The sequence below is a fragment of the Rutilus rutilus genome (assembly GCF_951802725.1).
Source record: "Rutilus rutilus genome assembly, chromosome: 15".
Taxonomy (NCBI): domain Eukaryota; kingdom Metazoa; phylum Chordata; class Actinopteri; order Cypriniformes; family Leuciscidae; genus Rutilus; species Rutilus rutilus.
The window spans coordinates 2,722,080-2,739,927 of NC_140220.1; the positions used below are offsets into that span (position 1 = coordinate 2,722,080).

General features: G+C 36.1%; 1 protein-coding gene across 2 annotated transcripts in view; it reads left to right on the plus strand.

The window, feature by feature from the left end:
• The first annotated feature begins 2,813 nt into the window (after nucleotides 1-2,813).
• Nucleotides 2,814-17,848, plus strand: part of naprt (nicotinate phosphoribosyltransferase) — a 15,746-nt gene continuing 711 nt past the window's right edge. The window contains exons 1-12 of one of the 2 annotated variants that reach the window (XM_084431760.1): nucleotides 2,814-3,192; nucleotides 5,416-5,543; nucleotides 5,627-5,709; nucleotides 8,240-8,370; nucleotides 9,096-9,211; nucleotides 10,236-10,429; nucleotides 12,019-12,159; nucleotides 13,599-13,683; nucleotides 13,774-13,854; nucleotides 14,257-14,359; nucleotides 15,225-15,382; nucleotides 16,667-16,774. In XM_084431760.1, coding sequence (XP_084287886.1) covers nucleotides 2,952-3,192; nucleotides 5,416-5,543; nucleotides 5,627-5,709; nucleotides 8,240-8,370; nucleotides 9,096-9,211; nucleotides 10,236-10,429; nucleotides 12,019-12,159; nucleotides 13,599-13,683; nucleotides 13,774-13,854; nucleotides 14,257-14,359; nucleotides 15,225-15,382; nucleotides 16,667-16,774 — 1,569 coding nt within the window. In that variant the 5' untranslated portion in view covers nucleotides 2,814-2,951. The remainder of the gene's footprint in view (nucleotides 3,193-5,415; nucleotides 5,544-5,626; nucleotides 5,710-8,239; nucleotides 8,371-9,095; nucleotides 9,212-10,235; nucleotides 10,430-12,018; nucleotides 12,160-13,598; nucleotides 13,684-13,773; nucleotides 13,855-14,256; nucleotides 14,360-15,224; nucleotides 15,383-16,666; nucleotides 16,775-17,848) is intronic. The other variant, XM_084431761.1, reaches the window with a different exon arrangement.

Consider the following 17,848-nt stretch of genomic DNA (forward strand, 5'->3'; position numbering starts at 1 on the left):
TTCAACACTCTTATTTCTAAATCTAATCTAAATTTTGCTTATTAGTATGGTTGAATTAGATCATTGAAGGTCAGCAGCAAAGGCATTGTTTAATAAAGTGAGATTAAATACATAAAGTATATTTGTGTAATTTAATATAGTTAATTATAAAAGATTTGCTTAAAATTCTGAGATTGCATTTTACTGTTTTTATTCATTTTGAGGAATACTGAATGTTTTTGAGCAAGTGAGATGAGTAAATGCATGTTAACATTTAGTCTAGAAATCAAATAAATCATGTTTACACACACATACACACAACACCTCCTCACTTTATTTCTCTCAAAATGGGGACAGGAGACCGGTCAATCAATAAATGTGAAAAAGTAACTCCGATATTTTGTTGTAAATTGAAAAAGTAATGTGTTACTTTACTAGTTACTTGAAAAAGTAATCTGATTACATAACTCAAGTTACCTGTAATGAGTTTCCCCTATAGACAGTAAAAAAAATGGACACAGCGACCCCATTGGATTCAAAAGTGAAGTCAATAGGGGTTATGCGGAACGCCCAACGTTCGAACCGGAAAACAGGTATAAACATTTCCGGTTTGCATTACCGTACACATCTGCAGCAGTAGATGATCTCTGAGGTAACTTATTTTGCGCTTTTTTCAGAATACAATTCTTATTTCTGTTTTAATTAAAATGTCACGAATGCATAAGTATCAGAAAAAATAAATGTATAAAAAAAATAAAATGCAGTCTTCATTTGATTGTTTTAATCGTCTGCAAGCAAATATAAAAGGTTAAACTACTATGATAGCATACAAGTCTAAACTAACTTACTGATAGTTAGCTAATTCTACATCGGGTGCCATTAGCAAAAGCTACATATACTAACTTACATACCTTCATAATCATGAATAAATGAGGAGGCGTAAAAACTTAAATCCTTTATCTAACGGAGTACTCAGGGCTCTGGAAGTCCGTTTGGCAATACGATGTACATCTGGAATGGATAGAATGGGTAGCTCCTGTAAACACCGGCTATAAAAGGTCGCCATTCCTACGCTGTGTTTACCTCAGTAGCTGACGACCGGAAGTAGTTATACCCGTTTTGTAGAACCCGGAAGTATGTTGCGCATAACCCCTATTAGAAGCACTCACTTCCTGATGGCTGAGCGTACTGCGCAGACTCACACTGACCCCCAATTTCCACCGGCTGCGTTACGGCTCCGGCACGTCGGCGGAGTCAATAGGTTTCCATTAAAGTCAATGAGTGTATTTCCACTGAATGCGGTACAGCTGCGTTCCGACTCCGGCGATCCGCAGCCCTCCGGAGCAGATACGCAGAGCTTCTATTTTTGCCGGATGCCGGAGAGCTCCGCAGCAATTCAGCACTTATATCGCGTGATCATACGTGAATTTGCGAGATCTCGTGGGTCCTTGTGACTTCAGCTGTCAGTCATGACCGCAGCCGTTCCGCAACAAATACGGACCTGGTGGGTATTGACGGACGACGGAACACGGAGCTGTCACGCAGCGGAGCCGTTCCGCAGCCGTTCCGCATCTGGTGGAAATTGGGGGTGAGCTTGACGACGTAGATGTGACGTGAGCAACCCGTCTGTCTTCTAGTAGCTGTGCCAAGAGAAATCTGAATCATTCCCTTCCGAAACTTGCAGAGACGGAGAGTGTGAGTAGGAGGTGTCCATGAGCTAGGAGCAGGAGAAACTTTTGCTAAGTATTCTGATTCATTATTTTGTCATTTTGCCTCCACGTCCCCCCGATTGCCCGTGAGCTTCTCCTCCTGTCCATACGGTAATCTCTCTACTGCGCGACAGAGAGTCGCGTGGTTATGACGCAATCGTTAGCCTATTTTTACAAAAACGGCTTCTACGGAGCCATAATGTAAGATACAAGGTAATGGAGCCTTTTATACATTTTCGTGTTTCTTTAGAAATAAACAATGGACAAATGGAGTCTTTAAATGCCTCAGATGTAAAGTTATTCCCTGTCAAAGTGACGCCAAAATGAATGGGAGTCAATGGATTGCTAACAGCAGGTGATGGTCTGCTAATCAATGGCGGCCCCCGGGGAAGCTTCAGTTTTGGCTGAAAGATTACCCCCTTGGTTTCCCCCAACACTGCAAACTCATATGACTTTCTTTCCCCCTACAGCACAAACAGAGAGCAGAAAGAGTATGAGCGTGAATACTGGACGCTGCTGATCACCTAAAACAATAAACAAAGAAATAAAACACCACTAAACTGTTCCTCTAGGCATCAGTACTACAAGTCCCCCTGTGGTGAAAATCAAGCTTTCAATGTTGTTTATAGGTGTTTTTAATATGCGTTAAGGCAAACCATGTGTAAATTCATAAAACAACACCATTGCTGAGTATTTATAGATGTATATATTGGCAATGTACCATCTTCCTAACATCCAAATAAACCTTCGTGGTTTACAATCTGATTGAGGAGCTGTTAGTGTCAGCAGGGTCATGCAGTGTGTTTGGCCCTGTCCCAAATGGCACGCTTCAAATGCACTTTCGGTCTCGCGCGTGTCCATTAAGTCCATGAGACCGGAGGGTGTCCCATTTGTCATTTGTCAAGAAGGAAACACGAAACAGTCACGCGCCCTCGATGTTCACAGACTTCAGTCAAAGCGACGTTACATCACAAGAAAACTCGAGAGAAGACCGCGAGTGCTTAGGGTGCCATTTGGGACAGAGCCAAAGTGTTGAAACCTCTCAAGTCAGTTTACAAACACAGATTGGAGAACACATGAGAGTAGTTGGGCGGAGACTGAACACTAGCAAGGGGAATCATGTAACCGTGTAAAGGGTCAACCGGTCACACGTGAGCATATGGTGGGAGACGGGAGATACTAAAGCAAAGACGGGAAACACTAATACTGCATGTCGCACAACAACAACAACAACAACAACAAGCAGATAAACTGAATTGAAACATGGCCACACGTGAGGGGAATGAGCAGCAGTCCGTGCTGCTTCACCGGCGGGTTCCTCCGTTACTCACGGATCTGTACCAGTTCACCATGGCGTACGCGTACTGGCGCGCGCGCAGACACAACGAGCCGGCCGTGTTCGAACTGTTCTTCCGGGATAACCCGTTCGGCGGAGGGTTTTCACTCTTTGCGGGTCTGAGCGACTGTTTGCTGTTCCTACAAAACTTCACTTTCTCAGATGACGGTGAGCATGTGTACCGCATACACACTTACTTCTGTCTTTGACTTTTAGAATGCGTCTCAAAAACTAGTACACATCATTTTTTGGGGCATGTGTCTAATGTGCTCCCTAATACAGCATATGGTTCAAAACCTAGTATGCTATGGCAAGCCGTTTTAACTTTTATTCATTTCCAGGATATGAATTGTTGATATCTGTAATTGTATTTTCACTAGTGAAATGTCACCACAGGCTGCCATTCAAAATCCATTGTTGATATCAAGAATTGATTTCTTACTAGTTGAAATTCCAATTTCACATATCAGAAATACACTTCTTACTAGTAAAAACCTTTATTTTTGATATCAAGAATGAACCCCTTAGCTGTCACCCCCCTTTTTGAGAATGGACATTAAAATGCACTATTCAAGCTTAAATGGTTGTAATTCAAGAATGCTTTGGAGTATAGACCCAAGTTTGGTCTTGTTTTAAAGGGAAAAAAATGCAGATTATTACTGAAGTGAAAGCACTTCAAAAAAATTAAAGTATGAAAAAGTTATGGAAGTTTAAATTTACATTAAATCAAATATAATTTATTTAATATTTTTCTTTTATATAAAATATATATTTTACTAAATATGTTTTACAAAAAAATTACTATAAAATCAAAGCCATATATCTAACCAAGTTGTGTTCCAAATTTGAAGTTGATATCACAAAAATTGAAGTTCCCATGAGATTTTGTTTAGGCGTAATACCAGAAATAGCCACCGGGTGTCATTGAATTCCATTGAATTTAACTGTATGCATTCTACCATAACAAATTAATAAATTTCTATCCAAATATCACTTCTGTCACAAAATATGGAACCTTGAGACTCAGACCTTTCTGACAATATGTGTTTTGTCAAGATTAGAAAATATTTTGATCATAAATTATGAAACATGACGACGCCCAAAAGGGGAGGAGCCTGATAAAATAATTTAGAGTACCGTTTCTATGGTAACACAATGTCCAATTTCAAAACAGTTTTCACAGGATGAATTCTGAGATCGTAAGCTTTCAAATGATACCTAATTTATGATAACTACTAAAATATGTGATGTAATAAAAAAGGCAATAAAAAAGATAATATTATATTTTAGAGGATAATGTGTATATTCTTGATATCAACAATGGATTTTGAATGGCAGCCTGTGGTGACATTTCACTAGTGAAAATACAATTACAGATATCAAGAATTATAGTTTTTACTAGTTGAAATTCAATTCTTGATATCTACAATGAGTATTTTAACTAGTGGAAATGTAATTGTTGATATAAAAAATTTGCATTGTTACTAGTATAAATCTTAATTAATCAATCCAGCAGCCATGTCACCCTGTAGCCCAAGACTGGTTGCCCACTGAAGCTAAGCAGGGCTGAGCCTGGTTAGTACCTGGATGGGAGACCTCCTGAGAAAACCAGGTTGCTGCTGGAAGAGGTGTTAGTGAGGCCAGCAGGGGGTGCTCACCCTGTCGTCTGTGTGGGTCCTAAGCTATTGTGTGGTGAGCGTTCTGGCGCAATATGGCTGCCGTCGCATCATCCAAGTGGATGCTGCACATTGGTGGTGGTTGAGGAGATCCCCCCTTTTATGTAAAGCGCTTTGAGTGCTGAGAAAAGCGCTATATAAATGTAATGAATTATTATTATTATTATTATTATTAATTCCTGATATCAATAACTATAATTTGAACTAGTGAAAACTGAATTGTTGATATCAAGAATTCATATCCTGGAAATGAATAAAAGTTAAAACGGCTTGCCATAATGTGCTCCCTAATACAGCATACAGTGTCCTAATACAGTGGTTCAAAACCTAGTAACCTAGCATAACTTGACAGCATTTTTGACATGCGTCTTAAAACCTAGTCCACCGAGTATATAAAGCATCTTAAAACCTAGTATGCTGCCTAACTAAACGGCATGTCATAAAACCAGTGAGCTCCCTATCCAAACAGATTTTTTTGGGCATGCATCTCAAATCTTAGCATGCTACATAATTTTTTGCATGTCTTAAAACCTAGCTAACTTACTACCTAAACAGCATTTTTGGTCATGCATCTTAACATTTATTATGTTGCCTAACTAGACATCATTTGCTAGGCATATGTCCTAAAACCAATATGTCCTTTGAAACCGGCAAAAAATAAATTGCAGGAGAAATTTTTGACTGTTTTAAAACAGCATCATCTTGTGTGTTTCAGATGTGGAGTATTTGCGCTCCGTTCTCCCAGCGGACACAGACGCTGCTTTCTTCACTTATCTGAAGGAGCTGGACTGTTCGGGAGTGTGTGTGTCGGCAGTGCCTGAGGGATCCGTGGTCTTCGCCCGAGTACGTGAACGAGTCGTTCATCTGGTGTTCTGCTGTGGGACGTTGAGTTCATGTTGAGTTCTGTCTGTTATTGGTGTTTTTAGGTTCCTCTGCTGGAAGTATCTGGACCGCTGGCTGTGGTTCAGTTGCTGGAGACCAGCTTGCTCTGCCTGGTTAACTACGCTAGGTAAAAACAACAGCACATAGTTAAAGACATTCTGTTAAATGACACTCATTCCTTATTTTTTTTAATGCAATGGTGCTTTAAAAAACACATACATTTATATGACAGTGTGCTTGTGTTTATATTCACCTGCAGCATGACTAGGGTAAGTAAATGTTTAGCTTTTTCAGTGAAGTGAAAGGAGTTGCTTAATGTTCAGAAAATGCTACAAACTAAATGTATATAAGCTCTGGTGCTGTTCGCTCATTTTTGACCGAAAAATTTTACGTTATGTTTTTTTTATTTTTTTTTACTTCTTCGGGAATTGTATGAAACTTGGTAAAGGTTTTGGCACTTGCTATGTGAACACAAGAACACATGATTCGAAAAGGTTAAATGGTCCTGAAAAAAATAGTCACACTTGTGCTCCTCCCTCAAAAATGAGCGCATTGGAAATAAATGGGAGATGAATTTCCTCTAGTGGAAGCGTTCGGTACTGCAGCCAAACACACTCTGACTGAAAGCTCATTTTTTTAGATATCAACCTTTCATTTGGAACACAACTTGTTTAGATTTATGGCTTAGATTTTCTTGCCGTTTTAGAGTAAAACATTTAAAAATATATATATTTCATATAAAAATTGAAAATCGTATTTTGTGCATTTTTCATAACAATAAACGTAAAAATTCTGTAACTTTTTTTAAGTTCACTTTTTAAAACTTTTTTCACTTCAGCAATAATCTCCCAAGTTTCGTCTTTGAAAAGTCTGTAATCTAAAGCATTCAAGATTTACAACAGTTTAAGTTGTAAGTGTATGCTCAAAAAGTGAATAAATGGATTTTAACACAGCGTAAATATAATTTAGTACCATAAAATCCCCTAAAAATACAAAAGATTTAATAAAAAACATTATCGAACTAAAATATAGTACAATCATTTAATTGAAATAAACAAAAATCTGTCACTTTTGGCCGACACGCGAAGAGCACTGGAGGGTTACGATTTTTTTTTTTACCAATAAAAATGGAATTAAAATGTAAATAGCTGTTTTCTATATAAATATATTGTAAGATGTACAATATTCCTGTGATCAAAGCATTTCAGCATCATTACTCCAGTCTTCAGTGTCACATGATCCTTCAGAAATCATTATAATATGATGAAAGTTATTGTCTTCTAAAAGAAAGAATGGTCAGCAATTCCTGTCTCACTTCCGCAACATATCTACATAGTTTTGTAACAAATTTGCATAATGCTAGCCTACTTTGCCCCGCCCTGAAACACAGTAGTTGTAGCTGAGATGCAACATGTCGTGTAGCCAACATTTCGAGAAGATGCTGTTTTCTGCGCTTCGAATCCATGCATGTTCATCCAAAGGATGAGGTCTCAGGCTCAAATTAATACGGTAAAACTGACGCCATCGTTACTGTTCTTATCACTGTGTATCAAGCGCTGAGAAAGTGCTGAAATTCAGATATGCTAATGAGCTTTTAGTTTCCAACATGCGCTGTAAGCAGTCGACCAATCACAACAGACTGTGCTGTCTGACCAATCAGAGCAGAGCAGTTCTCAGAGAGGCGGGGCTTAGAGAGACTGAATCTTCAAACGAACCGTTTCAGACCCTGTGAGAAAAGAGCTGATGCTGCAGTGGATATGAGAAAATGAGAGTGTTTTTTGACCTTTGATGCATGTAAACCTGTTGTAGGAGAACCAAAACAAGCATTAAAACCTTTAAAATAGTGTTGGAAACTCAGAAGCGAAGACCAGGAGTAGCTGCAGTCATCAAGTCTCACTAAGGGAACTTTACATGGTATCTTATAGGCATTCAGTGGGCTGTCCTTAAAGGTGCTGACATTACACACAGCCTTAGAGATGACCACTAAATCTAATCATCTAAAGACAATAGAGGCAATTACCCCCGACTGAAGATAGTGGTACCCCCCCAAATTGTATAAACATCACATGGTCACAAGAACTAAGACTATGTAATCATTCACACATAGTTTGACTCTCAGTAGGAAGATCAAAGACTAACAAAACCCCTTCAATGGAAACTATATTGAATCTAATCAGTGAGTTGATGCCATCATGTTCACCTTGAATGCCCAATACAGTGTAGTTCACCTTAGTTTTTCATGTGATGTTATGTGAGGAAGTAGGATCAGCAGATCTTATACATATTCTTACATTTGTAATCGGCATATCTATCTATCTATCTATCTATCTATCTATCTATCTATCTATCTATCTATCTATCTATCTATCTATCTATCTATCTATCCTTTTATCCATCTATAACAAGGCTGCATTATTGAATTTGATCACACAATTTGTGTAGAATGAGATTATTTATCCTTATAGATAATAACTGAAACTGTTTTACTACAATGATTTTTTTTTAAGAGTTCTCACTCAAAAAAATGGGATTTGTGGTGTTTTTTTATTTTTATTTTTATTTTTTAAGTTGCTCTAAGGGTGTAGAGTGTAATCTATGTGACGAGTTTCCCGAAGGCGTAACGGATGTGTGTTTCTGCACTCTCTCTCTCCTCTCAGTCTGGTGTGTAGCAATGCTGCTCGTTTCCGTCTGGCTGCGGGTCCCAGACGGAGATTAATGGAGATGGGACTCAGAAGAGCTCAGGGGCCCGACGGGGGCCTGACCGCCTCCCGATACTCTTACATCGGTGGTGAGTGATGCACAAACCCGAAATAACCAAATAAAACCAATGTTTGTGTTGGCTGGGAAAGTGTGTGTTTGTAGGTGTACCTCTTCTGAAATAAAGGAAGATGGGGACTGAAGCACAGTCCTCTTGATGGGGATGTTGAGCAAAGTTTCCAGTCCAGCACCATAAGATGCTAATTCAAGCTCACACTATTAATTATGAATTAAATTACTGTGCTTAACTACTGACAAGATTTGAGTAGCGCTGCAAACTTGAGGTATTTGACTATTGTTTTATTGGTAACACTTAACAGTAAGGTTCATTAGGTAACATTAGTTAATGTATGAACTAGCCTGAACTAAAAATAAGCAATTCATTTGTTACGGTATTTATTAATCTTTGTTAATGTTAGTTAATAAAAATCCAGCTGTTCATTGTTTGTTCATGTTAGTTTACAGTGCATTAACTAATATTAACAAATACAACCTGATTTTAATAACGTATTAGTAAATGTTGGAATTAATATTAACTAAGATTAATAAATGCTGTATAAGTATTGTTCATTCTTAGTTCATGTTAACTAAGGTAATTAAAAACGTACACACGTTTCCAGCAAAGAACTGACATTTACAGTAATATCCAGAAGTGAATCAGACACACTCTGGATTGCAGTCCTCGTATGTGTACGAGACTCTTATAATCTTCAACATCATCTGAACTGCTACTGCTACTTCTGTTTGATTTTGCAGGTTTTGATTTGACTAGTAATGCCCTCGCTGGGCGCATGTTTGGCATTCCTGTGGCGGGAACCATGGCACACTCTTACGTCACTTCCTTCTCCTCCCTGGAGGAGGTGTGGCCACAGGTGAGCTCAACGATTCACTGTTTCTGATCAATGTGCAGTGACTTCATATTTCTGTATACACACACTACCGTTCAAAAGTTTGGGGTCGGAACGTTTTTTGACTGTTGACTATGTATGCATTGCATATATATATATGTGTGTGTGTATATGTTTCTTGATCATCAAATCATCATATTAGAATGATTTCTGAAGGATCACATATACACATATACACATATATATATATAAACACACACACATACACACACACACACACACACACACATACATATACAGTGTGTATATATATATACACACACACACACACACACACACATACATATACAGTGTATATATATATATACACACACACACACATACATATACAGTGTATATATATATATATATATATATATATATATATATATATATAAACAAACATACATACATATATATATATATATACACACATATATATATATATACACACACAGTTACATATATGTGTGTGTGTGTGTATATATATATATATATATATGTGTGTGTATGTATATATATAAAATTTAAAAAAGAATTAGACTGTTTTCTCTTCTGCTCAAAAAGGCTGCATTTATTTGATAAAAACACACTGTAAAAATATTATTACAATTTAAAATAACTTATAAATAAATTTTTTTACGTGAATATATATTAAACTGTAATTTATTCCTGTGATCAAAGCTGTATTTTCAGCATCATTACTCCAGTCTTCAGTGTCACATGATCCTTCACAAATCAGTCTAATATGATGATTTGATGCTCAAGAAACATTTATGATTATTATCAGTGTTGAAAAGTGAAAACAGTCATATTTCTGTGGAAACTGTGATACATTTTATTTCTCAGGATTCTCTGATGAATAGATAAAAAAAATTTTAAACATGATACATTGATGCATGTCTTTAGTGTAAATTTTGATTGATTTAATGCATCCTTGCTGAATAAAAGTATTGATTCCTTTAAAAAAGAAAGCGTATATATGTTATATCTGCATGTGTGACGTCAGACTCTGGTTCCCTGTGGTGGCGACGGCCCGATTGACTTCATCTGTCTGGTGAAGGGCTGGCTGGGTCGCGTCTGCCAGCTCTTGGGCTCAAAACCGAACCTCATTCGAGAGGGCGAACTGGCGGCCTTCCTTTCTTACGCCATCGCTTATCCTCAGAACTTCCTCCCTGTGATCGACAGCTACAGTGTCAGCTGGTCAGTGTTGGTTTGAACTAATTCACATTTACATTTAGCAGACGCATTTGTCCAAAGCCACTTACAAATTAGGACTAAAGCAAGCGAGTCATCGTGAAGAGGCAAAAACAACACAAGAAGAGCTCAAAATACAAAGTTCAGGCATTGCTCAGAGTAAGCCAGATAAGGGAGGATTAAAGGAAAAGGAAATACATTATTATTTTACTAAGTAATTAGTTACTGTAATTTAATTACTTTTCTCCACGAAAAACTACAGTAAGGGATTACTCTTGCCCATATATATTTAGAACAATAATATCTTAGTAAAAACCTAAAGTAAGATTAACAAACTATGTATCATTTGAAAGCTTACAATCTTAAAATTCATATTTGGTGGCTGTTTTTTTAAATAAAATACAGAGGAGCAGTAATTTATCAATTTCCAACAAGAATATTTCATATTCATTAGGCGTGTTTAGGCCTTTATTTTGAAATAGAAATAAACATGAAAAATCATGAAAGATTGGTAGAAAACTTCAAAAGATAACAGCAATTAAATCGTATGAGAAAAAAAGGTCTGAAAATGTTTTGAATATTTAGAAAAATATTGGATTCTCGATTTGTGATGCGGCTGCAACCTATATATACATATGTGCTCTTTTTGTGTTTATTAGAGGTTGAAATCAAATCAAATACAGCCAAACCACCCATACTATTTCTGAATAGGATCATAAATTGTATGAAATTATGGAAATACATGGTTCAGATTACTCAAAACATATATGATAATGGAGGCGCCCTTATATGGTCAGTAAGGAAGCTTGGCTGTCCATCTAGTGAAAAAGTTTGGTACTGCGCCCAAATAAATATTACTGAAAGCAAATTCTTTGAGATATCAACCTAAAATTTGGAACACAACTTTTTTGTGTGATTTTTGGCTTTAATTTTCTTGCAGTTTTAGAGTAACCTTTCTGTAATTTAATTACAGTTACTTCTGTTACTACTTGTAAATACTGTGTATAGGCCAATCCAATCTCATGGCAATTCGTATGCATTTTATGAGGTGGCTAAATCGTACGACCTCACGCGTACAAATTAGGGATTAAATGAGGTGTAAATATAGTGTTAAATAAGGGAGCAGAGCAGTGGGACCACTGGTTTAAACTAGAACAATTCTATATAAAACAATAGAGGGTTTAACATCAAAATGTATTGTCTGATGTTAAAAAGTATGTTTATTATGTAACTTTCTCCCTTTAACTTGTTTGGTCAGTTTAAGCATAATTCAAGCAATTTTATAGTATTTATTTCAAAGAATTAAAACAGTTTAATCTGTCCTTGTATTATTCAGCTGGTTGAGGTTGATATGGGATTTAGAAAGCATTCAGTATGTAATAAGTAATTAAATATTTTTTAGCGAGAGTAATTAGTACAGTAATCTAAATTACACTGTTGAAGAGGTAACGAGTAACTAGTAATTAATAACTTTTTTAGAGTAACTTACCCAACACTGCAGCTGGTGAGACATTCCCAGAGGCACGTGATGATTGTGTATGTTGATGTTTTATCTGGCTGTAGATGACTGTGTGTGTGTGTGTGTGTGTGTGCAGTAGTGGTCTGCTGTGCTTCTGTGCTGTGGCGTTGGGTCTGGATGAGCTGCAGTATCGGCCCCTGGGCGTCAGGCTGGACAGTGGCGACCTCTGCAGGCAGTCGCTGGAAGTGCGCAGAGTCTTCAAAGAATGCAGCAAACAGTGAGACACTTGCTTTTTTTTTTTTTTATATTGAACAATATTGCTGTCTCAATTCACCTACTTTTGCTACGCCCTAAAAGTATGTACTCTTTTTGTGAAGAAAAAGTGCATACTTTTGAGTTTTCTCATCTAATATTTGTTATTTTATTTCAGTTTAATTTAAATTACCAAAAATTATTTTTCATAGCTTAAGTTTAAGCCGGAGATAATATTGTTAACTAAAACAAAAACTAAAACCATAAAAATGTCATTACTTAAAATTGATATTAACTGAAGTAAAATACAATAAAAAAAACCTAAACTTATTTTATTTCATCTAGTTATCAAGGCATTATTCCTCATTTTCGATTTTAGTTGCTTTAGTTAAGAAAAAAAAACTAAAACGGAATTACTTCAAATGAATATTAACTGAAAACAATAAAATAATAACCTAAACTTGTTTTATTTCAGCTAGCTGCCAGACAATTCGCTTACGTTTTTTTAAGTTTAAGTTTTACATCTAATATTCATGTTATTTTATTTCAGCTTAATTCAAATGACAAAAAAAAAATGAATAGCTTTATTTTTAACCACGGATAAAAAATAAAATCCTTAAAAATGACTTTAACTTAAATTAACTTAATTAACTTAAATACTATAAAATAAAAATAAAAATAAAATTATTTTAGCTAAAGGCGTTTTCTCTTTTTCGTTTAAAGTTATCGTAATAAAATAACTAAATCTAAATAAACTAAAACTTAATAAAAACATATATATATATATATATTTTTAAACTAATAAAAATGACAAAAACACACAATAAAATTACAAAATCTTTAACTAAAATTAAAATGAAACAGAATATATAAAAATAAAATGTAAATTATAAAAGTCCCCCTGTAGTCAATAATGTTATCCCTTAAAACTCATCCGTGATCACCAAAATTACATATTTAAACGTTTTTTCCATGAAAAATAATTCCTTAAAATAGCTTGAATGTAACTCGACACCCTTGCCTCATTTAGTATACGTGGTTCTATGAATATGCAAATTCACCCCGCCTCCACTCACTCACTCAGCTCAGAGATCCACTGGTTGACGATCACTCGTTGATCTGATTGGTTACAAGGTAGTTTGTGACGTCAGAAACACCAGCGATTTCAAAGCGTGTTTTTGAGACTGTCTTTGGTTCACTGCAGTTTTAAGGAGGAAATACTCAGCAATGGTGTCGACTTATGAATTTACATACAGTTTGTCTTAAAGCATATTAAAAACACCACATAGACATATAAACAACATTAAAAGCTGGATTTTCACCACAGGGGGACTTTAAACAGACACTATAACAGCAAAGCAAAGATACTTAAATAACACTGGTTTTCACCACAGATGTGTGTGTGTGTGTGTGTGTGTGTGTGTGTGTGTGTGTGTGTGTGTGTGTGTGTGTGTGTGTGTGTAGGTTCTCAGTCCCTCAGTTTGAGTCTCTCCTCATCGTCGGCACAAACAGTGTTTCTGAACAGAGTCTCTCTGAACTCAACAAGAAGGTAAGAGCTTTCCATAAAGACGGCGGCGTTCATGTGCAGTGAAGCCGTGCATTACCTGTCTGTCTCTCTGTCTGTCTGTCTGTCTGTCAGGATAATGAGATCGATGTGGTCGGCGTCGGGACTCATCTGGTCACATGCACACGTCAGCCTTCTCTGGGATGTGTTTATAAGGTACCAAAAGCTCTAGCAAAACTCACACAAGTTTTTGTTTTCTTTCTCCATTCAGTCACATGATAGAGTTTTAGTTCCTTGCCACTGTCGAATATTCAACAATATTATTGATCTCCTGCATTGACACCATTATATGAGAACTGAACTGAGCTGGACGATGACATCACGCTTTTCTCCAGGTGGCTCTATATACAGTACTGTGCAAAAGTCTTAGGCATGTTAATTCTTCTGGAAACAAACTTTGTTGCATTATTGTCCTGTTATCTCTGTAAAGCTGCTTTGAAAACACTCTGTGTTGTAAAAAGCGCTCTATAAATAAAGCTGACTTGACTTGACACAAAGTGCTTTATTAACACATGTTCATGGCTTTATTACTCACCCTGTGGTTCCCTCTCACTTTAGCTGATAGAGGTCAGAGGTCGTCCCAGAATGAAGTTCAGTGAAGATCTAGAGAAAAGCACATTGCCAGGACGGAAATCTGTCTATAGGCTTCTGGACACAGACGGTCAGTGTTTATCTGGTGTCTATATATGACACTGCCGTTCAAACGTTTGGGATCGGCACGTTTTTAATGTTTCTAAAAGAAGCTCAACAAGGCTGCATTTATTTGATTAAAAATACAGTAAAAACAGTAATATTGTGAAATATTATTCTACTGTAAATCAGCTGTTTTCTATGTGAATATACAGTAAAGTGTAATTTATTCCTGTGATCAAAGCTGTATTTTCAGCATCATTACTCCAGTCTTCAGTGTCACATGATCCTTCACAAATCAGTCTAATATGATGATTTGATGCTCAACAAACATTTATGAGTTCAAAAGTTTGGGGTCAGTAAGATTTTTTTTTTCCGCAAGGATGCATTAAATTGATCAAAGGTTACATTATATAAAAGATTATATTTCAAATAAATATTATAGAACTTTTTATTCTATTGTCTAGACTGGAGTAATGATGCTGAAAATTCTGCTTTAATTGCAGAAATAAATTACATTTGAACGCATATACACATAGAAAACACGTTTTAAATTGTAATAATATTTCACAATATTACAGATATTTTTGTTTTTGTATTTTTAATCGAATAAATGCAGCCTTGGTGAGCAGAAGAGACTTCTTTTAAAACATAAAAAATCGTACTAATCCCAAACTTTTGAACGGCAGTGTGTGTGTAGATGTGTAGATGTGTGTATGTATGTATGTATGTATGTATATATGTATATATATATATATATATATGTGACTGGAATCGTATTAATTTTTAACTGATTTTCCAAAACTATTACTCATTTCGTTCGATTTTTACATGCAAAAATTAGCTGCACGTTTAACCAGCTCCACATTTGCCTGAACTGAGTCTCTGTTTCGCAGCTCATCCGCTGATGGATCTGGTGTGTCTGTCAGAAGAACCGGCTCCTAAAGCAGGCGTCTCACTGAACTGCTTTCCTCTAGGACTGGACAAAACCGCTCAATCCATCACTCCTGCTCATGTAGCCAGTCTACGCTTGGATGTCTTCTCCCATGGGCAGGTGAGTGTTTCATTCATAAAATGAAACCATTAAAGAAGAACTATAGAGTTTAGTTCCTGTCTCTATGAAGCCCCTCCTTCTGAAAAGCACACTGTGCTCTGATTGGTTGGCTGGAGTAGTGTGTTGTGATTGGTCGAGCAATTCGAGTGTGTTTGGGAAATGTCCCGCCCCTTACCATAACCGCCAGTTTAACACACTACTAACTAACTCAACCAGGCCCCGCCCCTTTATTCTGCGCATTAATTATTATAATGAGGAATATTGTGACGTGTTCGTTCCCGGAAGAAACTCAAGACTACAATGGAGGCGTTTCAGGAGTTCAGAAACACTGACACTGATATAGAGAAGAACTGCCTTTTTTAATGATGAACATGGACAAAAAAGCATATATGGGGACACTTTAAAAATTGATGGATGTTTTAGTAGAAGAGAAATACAGTAGGCCTACATTTAAATGGATGTTTATTTTGTGAACTTTTAGGAGAACATCAGCTAGATTAAAAAAAACCTCGTCAAGACAAACTTTGATGTTGGTTTGAGAAACCCTGATTAGAAAGTTTGAAGAAGTTTTAAAATCTGAAGTGTGAAGGTTTTGAAGGCAATACAGTATATCAGATAGATAGATAGATGTTTTAACATGATGTTAGCATGCTTTATCACATTGTTAGCTAATTTAACCTGTTGCTAGCACGTTCCTAACATGAATTAGCACAAAGCTAGCATGTTTTAACATGTTGCTAACATTATTTAACACACTGTTGGCATAAATTAACACATTGCTAGCATGCTTCTAGCATCAATTAACACATACCATGATTTAACATTTTTCTAGCATCAAATAGCACATTGCTACTATGATTTAGCATGTTGTTAATATATTTCTATCATGAATTAACACATTGCTAACATGTTTTAACATTTTGCTAACATTAATTAACCTGTTGCTAGCATTTTTCTTACACATGGCTAACATGTGTTAGTTGTTAAGCTTTGCTAGTGATGGACAGCTTAAATACTCTATAAGAGTTGTTGTATAAAAGTTTTGACCCCCCTCAATGATAGTTATGTTTATAATTATCGTTCTTGGTGTGAATGGACATTTAGAGTCAGAAATGTTAGTTTCAGAAGAAGTAGTTTAAATAGCCTTTCAGTATGTTGGCTTTCTCAAGCTAGCATAATGAGCTCAAATCTACAGATGTAAACTCCAATGCAGATTTCATAGGCTCTTCAAAGTTGTTATTTTTTTGTACAGAAGCTAATTCAGATGTGTGTTTGTGTGCACAGATCACATTCCCCCTCAACAGCGCGTCAGAGAGTCGTGAGCGCGCACAGATTTCTCTTCAAACGCTGCATCCTCACCACAGAAGACTACAAGAGCCGCACAATTACACCGTGAGTTCAGTTCACTTTAATAAATATAGCAACTGCAAATGTATAAGACATTGCTAACGTGATTTTACACTTTGTTAGCAAGTTTTGGAATGTTGCTAACATGTTTCTAACATGAATTAGCACAAAGCTAGCATGTTTAAATAGGTTGCTACCACTATTTAACATACTGTTAACAAATTAATACATTGCTAACATGTTTCTAGCATCAATTAGCACATACCATAACATTTTTCTATCATGAATTAACACGTTGCTAACATGTTTTAGCATGTTGTTAGCACCAATTACCAAAATTGCTAACATGTTTCTATCATGAATTAACACGTTGCTAGCATGAATTAGCAAATTACTAGCATGTTTCTAGCATGAATTATAACACTGCCACCATGTTTTAACATGATTTAACATGTTACTAGCATATTTCTAATATGAATTAACACATTGCTAACATGTTTTAAGATTTTGTTAGCATTGTTTAACATGTTGCCTTCATGTTTCTAACATGAATTAGCACAATTCTAACATGTTTTAATATATTGCTATCATTAACATGTTGCTAACGTGTTTTAACACATGGCTAACATGCTCGTGATAGACAGCTTAAATACAGTATAAGAGTTGAATAGAAGTTGACCTGATTACAAGAGCCGCACAATTACACCGTGAGTTCACTGTAATAAATAATAGCAACTGCAAATGTATAAGACATTGCAAACGTGATTTAACACTTTGTTAGCAAAATTGTAACATTTTGCTTACATGTTCCTAGCATGAATTAACACAAATCTGGCATGTTGAAACATGTTGCTAGCATGATTTAACACACTGTTAACATCAATTAACACATTGATAACATGTTTCTAGCATCAATTAGCACATACCATGTTTTAGCTTTGTTTCTAGCATGAATTAACACGTTGCTAGCATTAATTAGCAAATTGCTAGCATGTTTCTAGCATCAATTAGCACATACCATGTTTTAGCTTTGTTTCTAGCATGAATTAACACGTTGCTAGCATTAATTAGCAAATTGCTAGCATGTTTCTAGCATTAATTAACACATTGCTAACATGT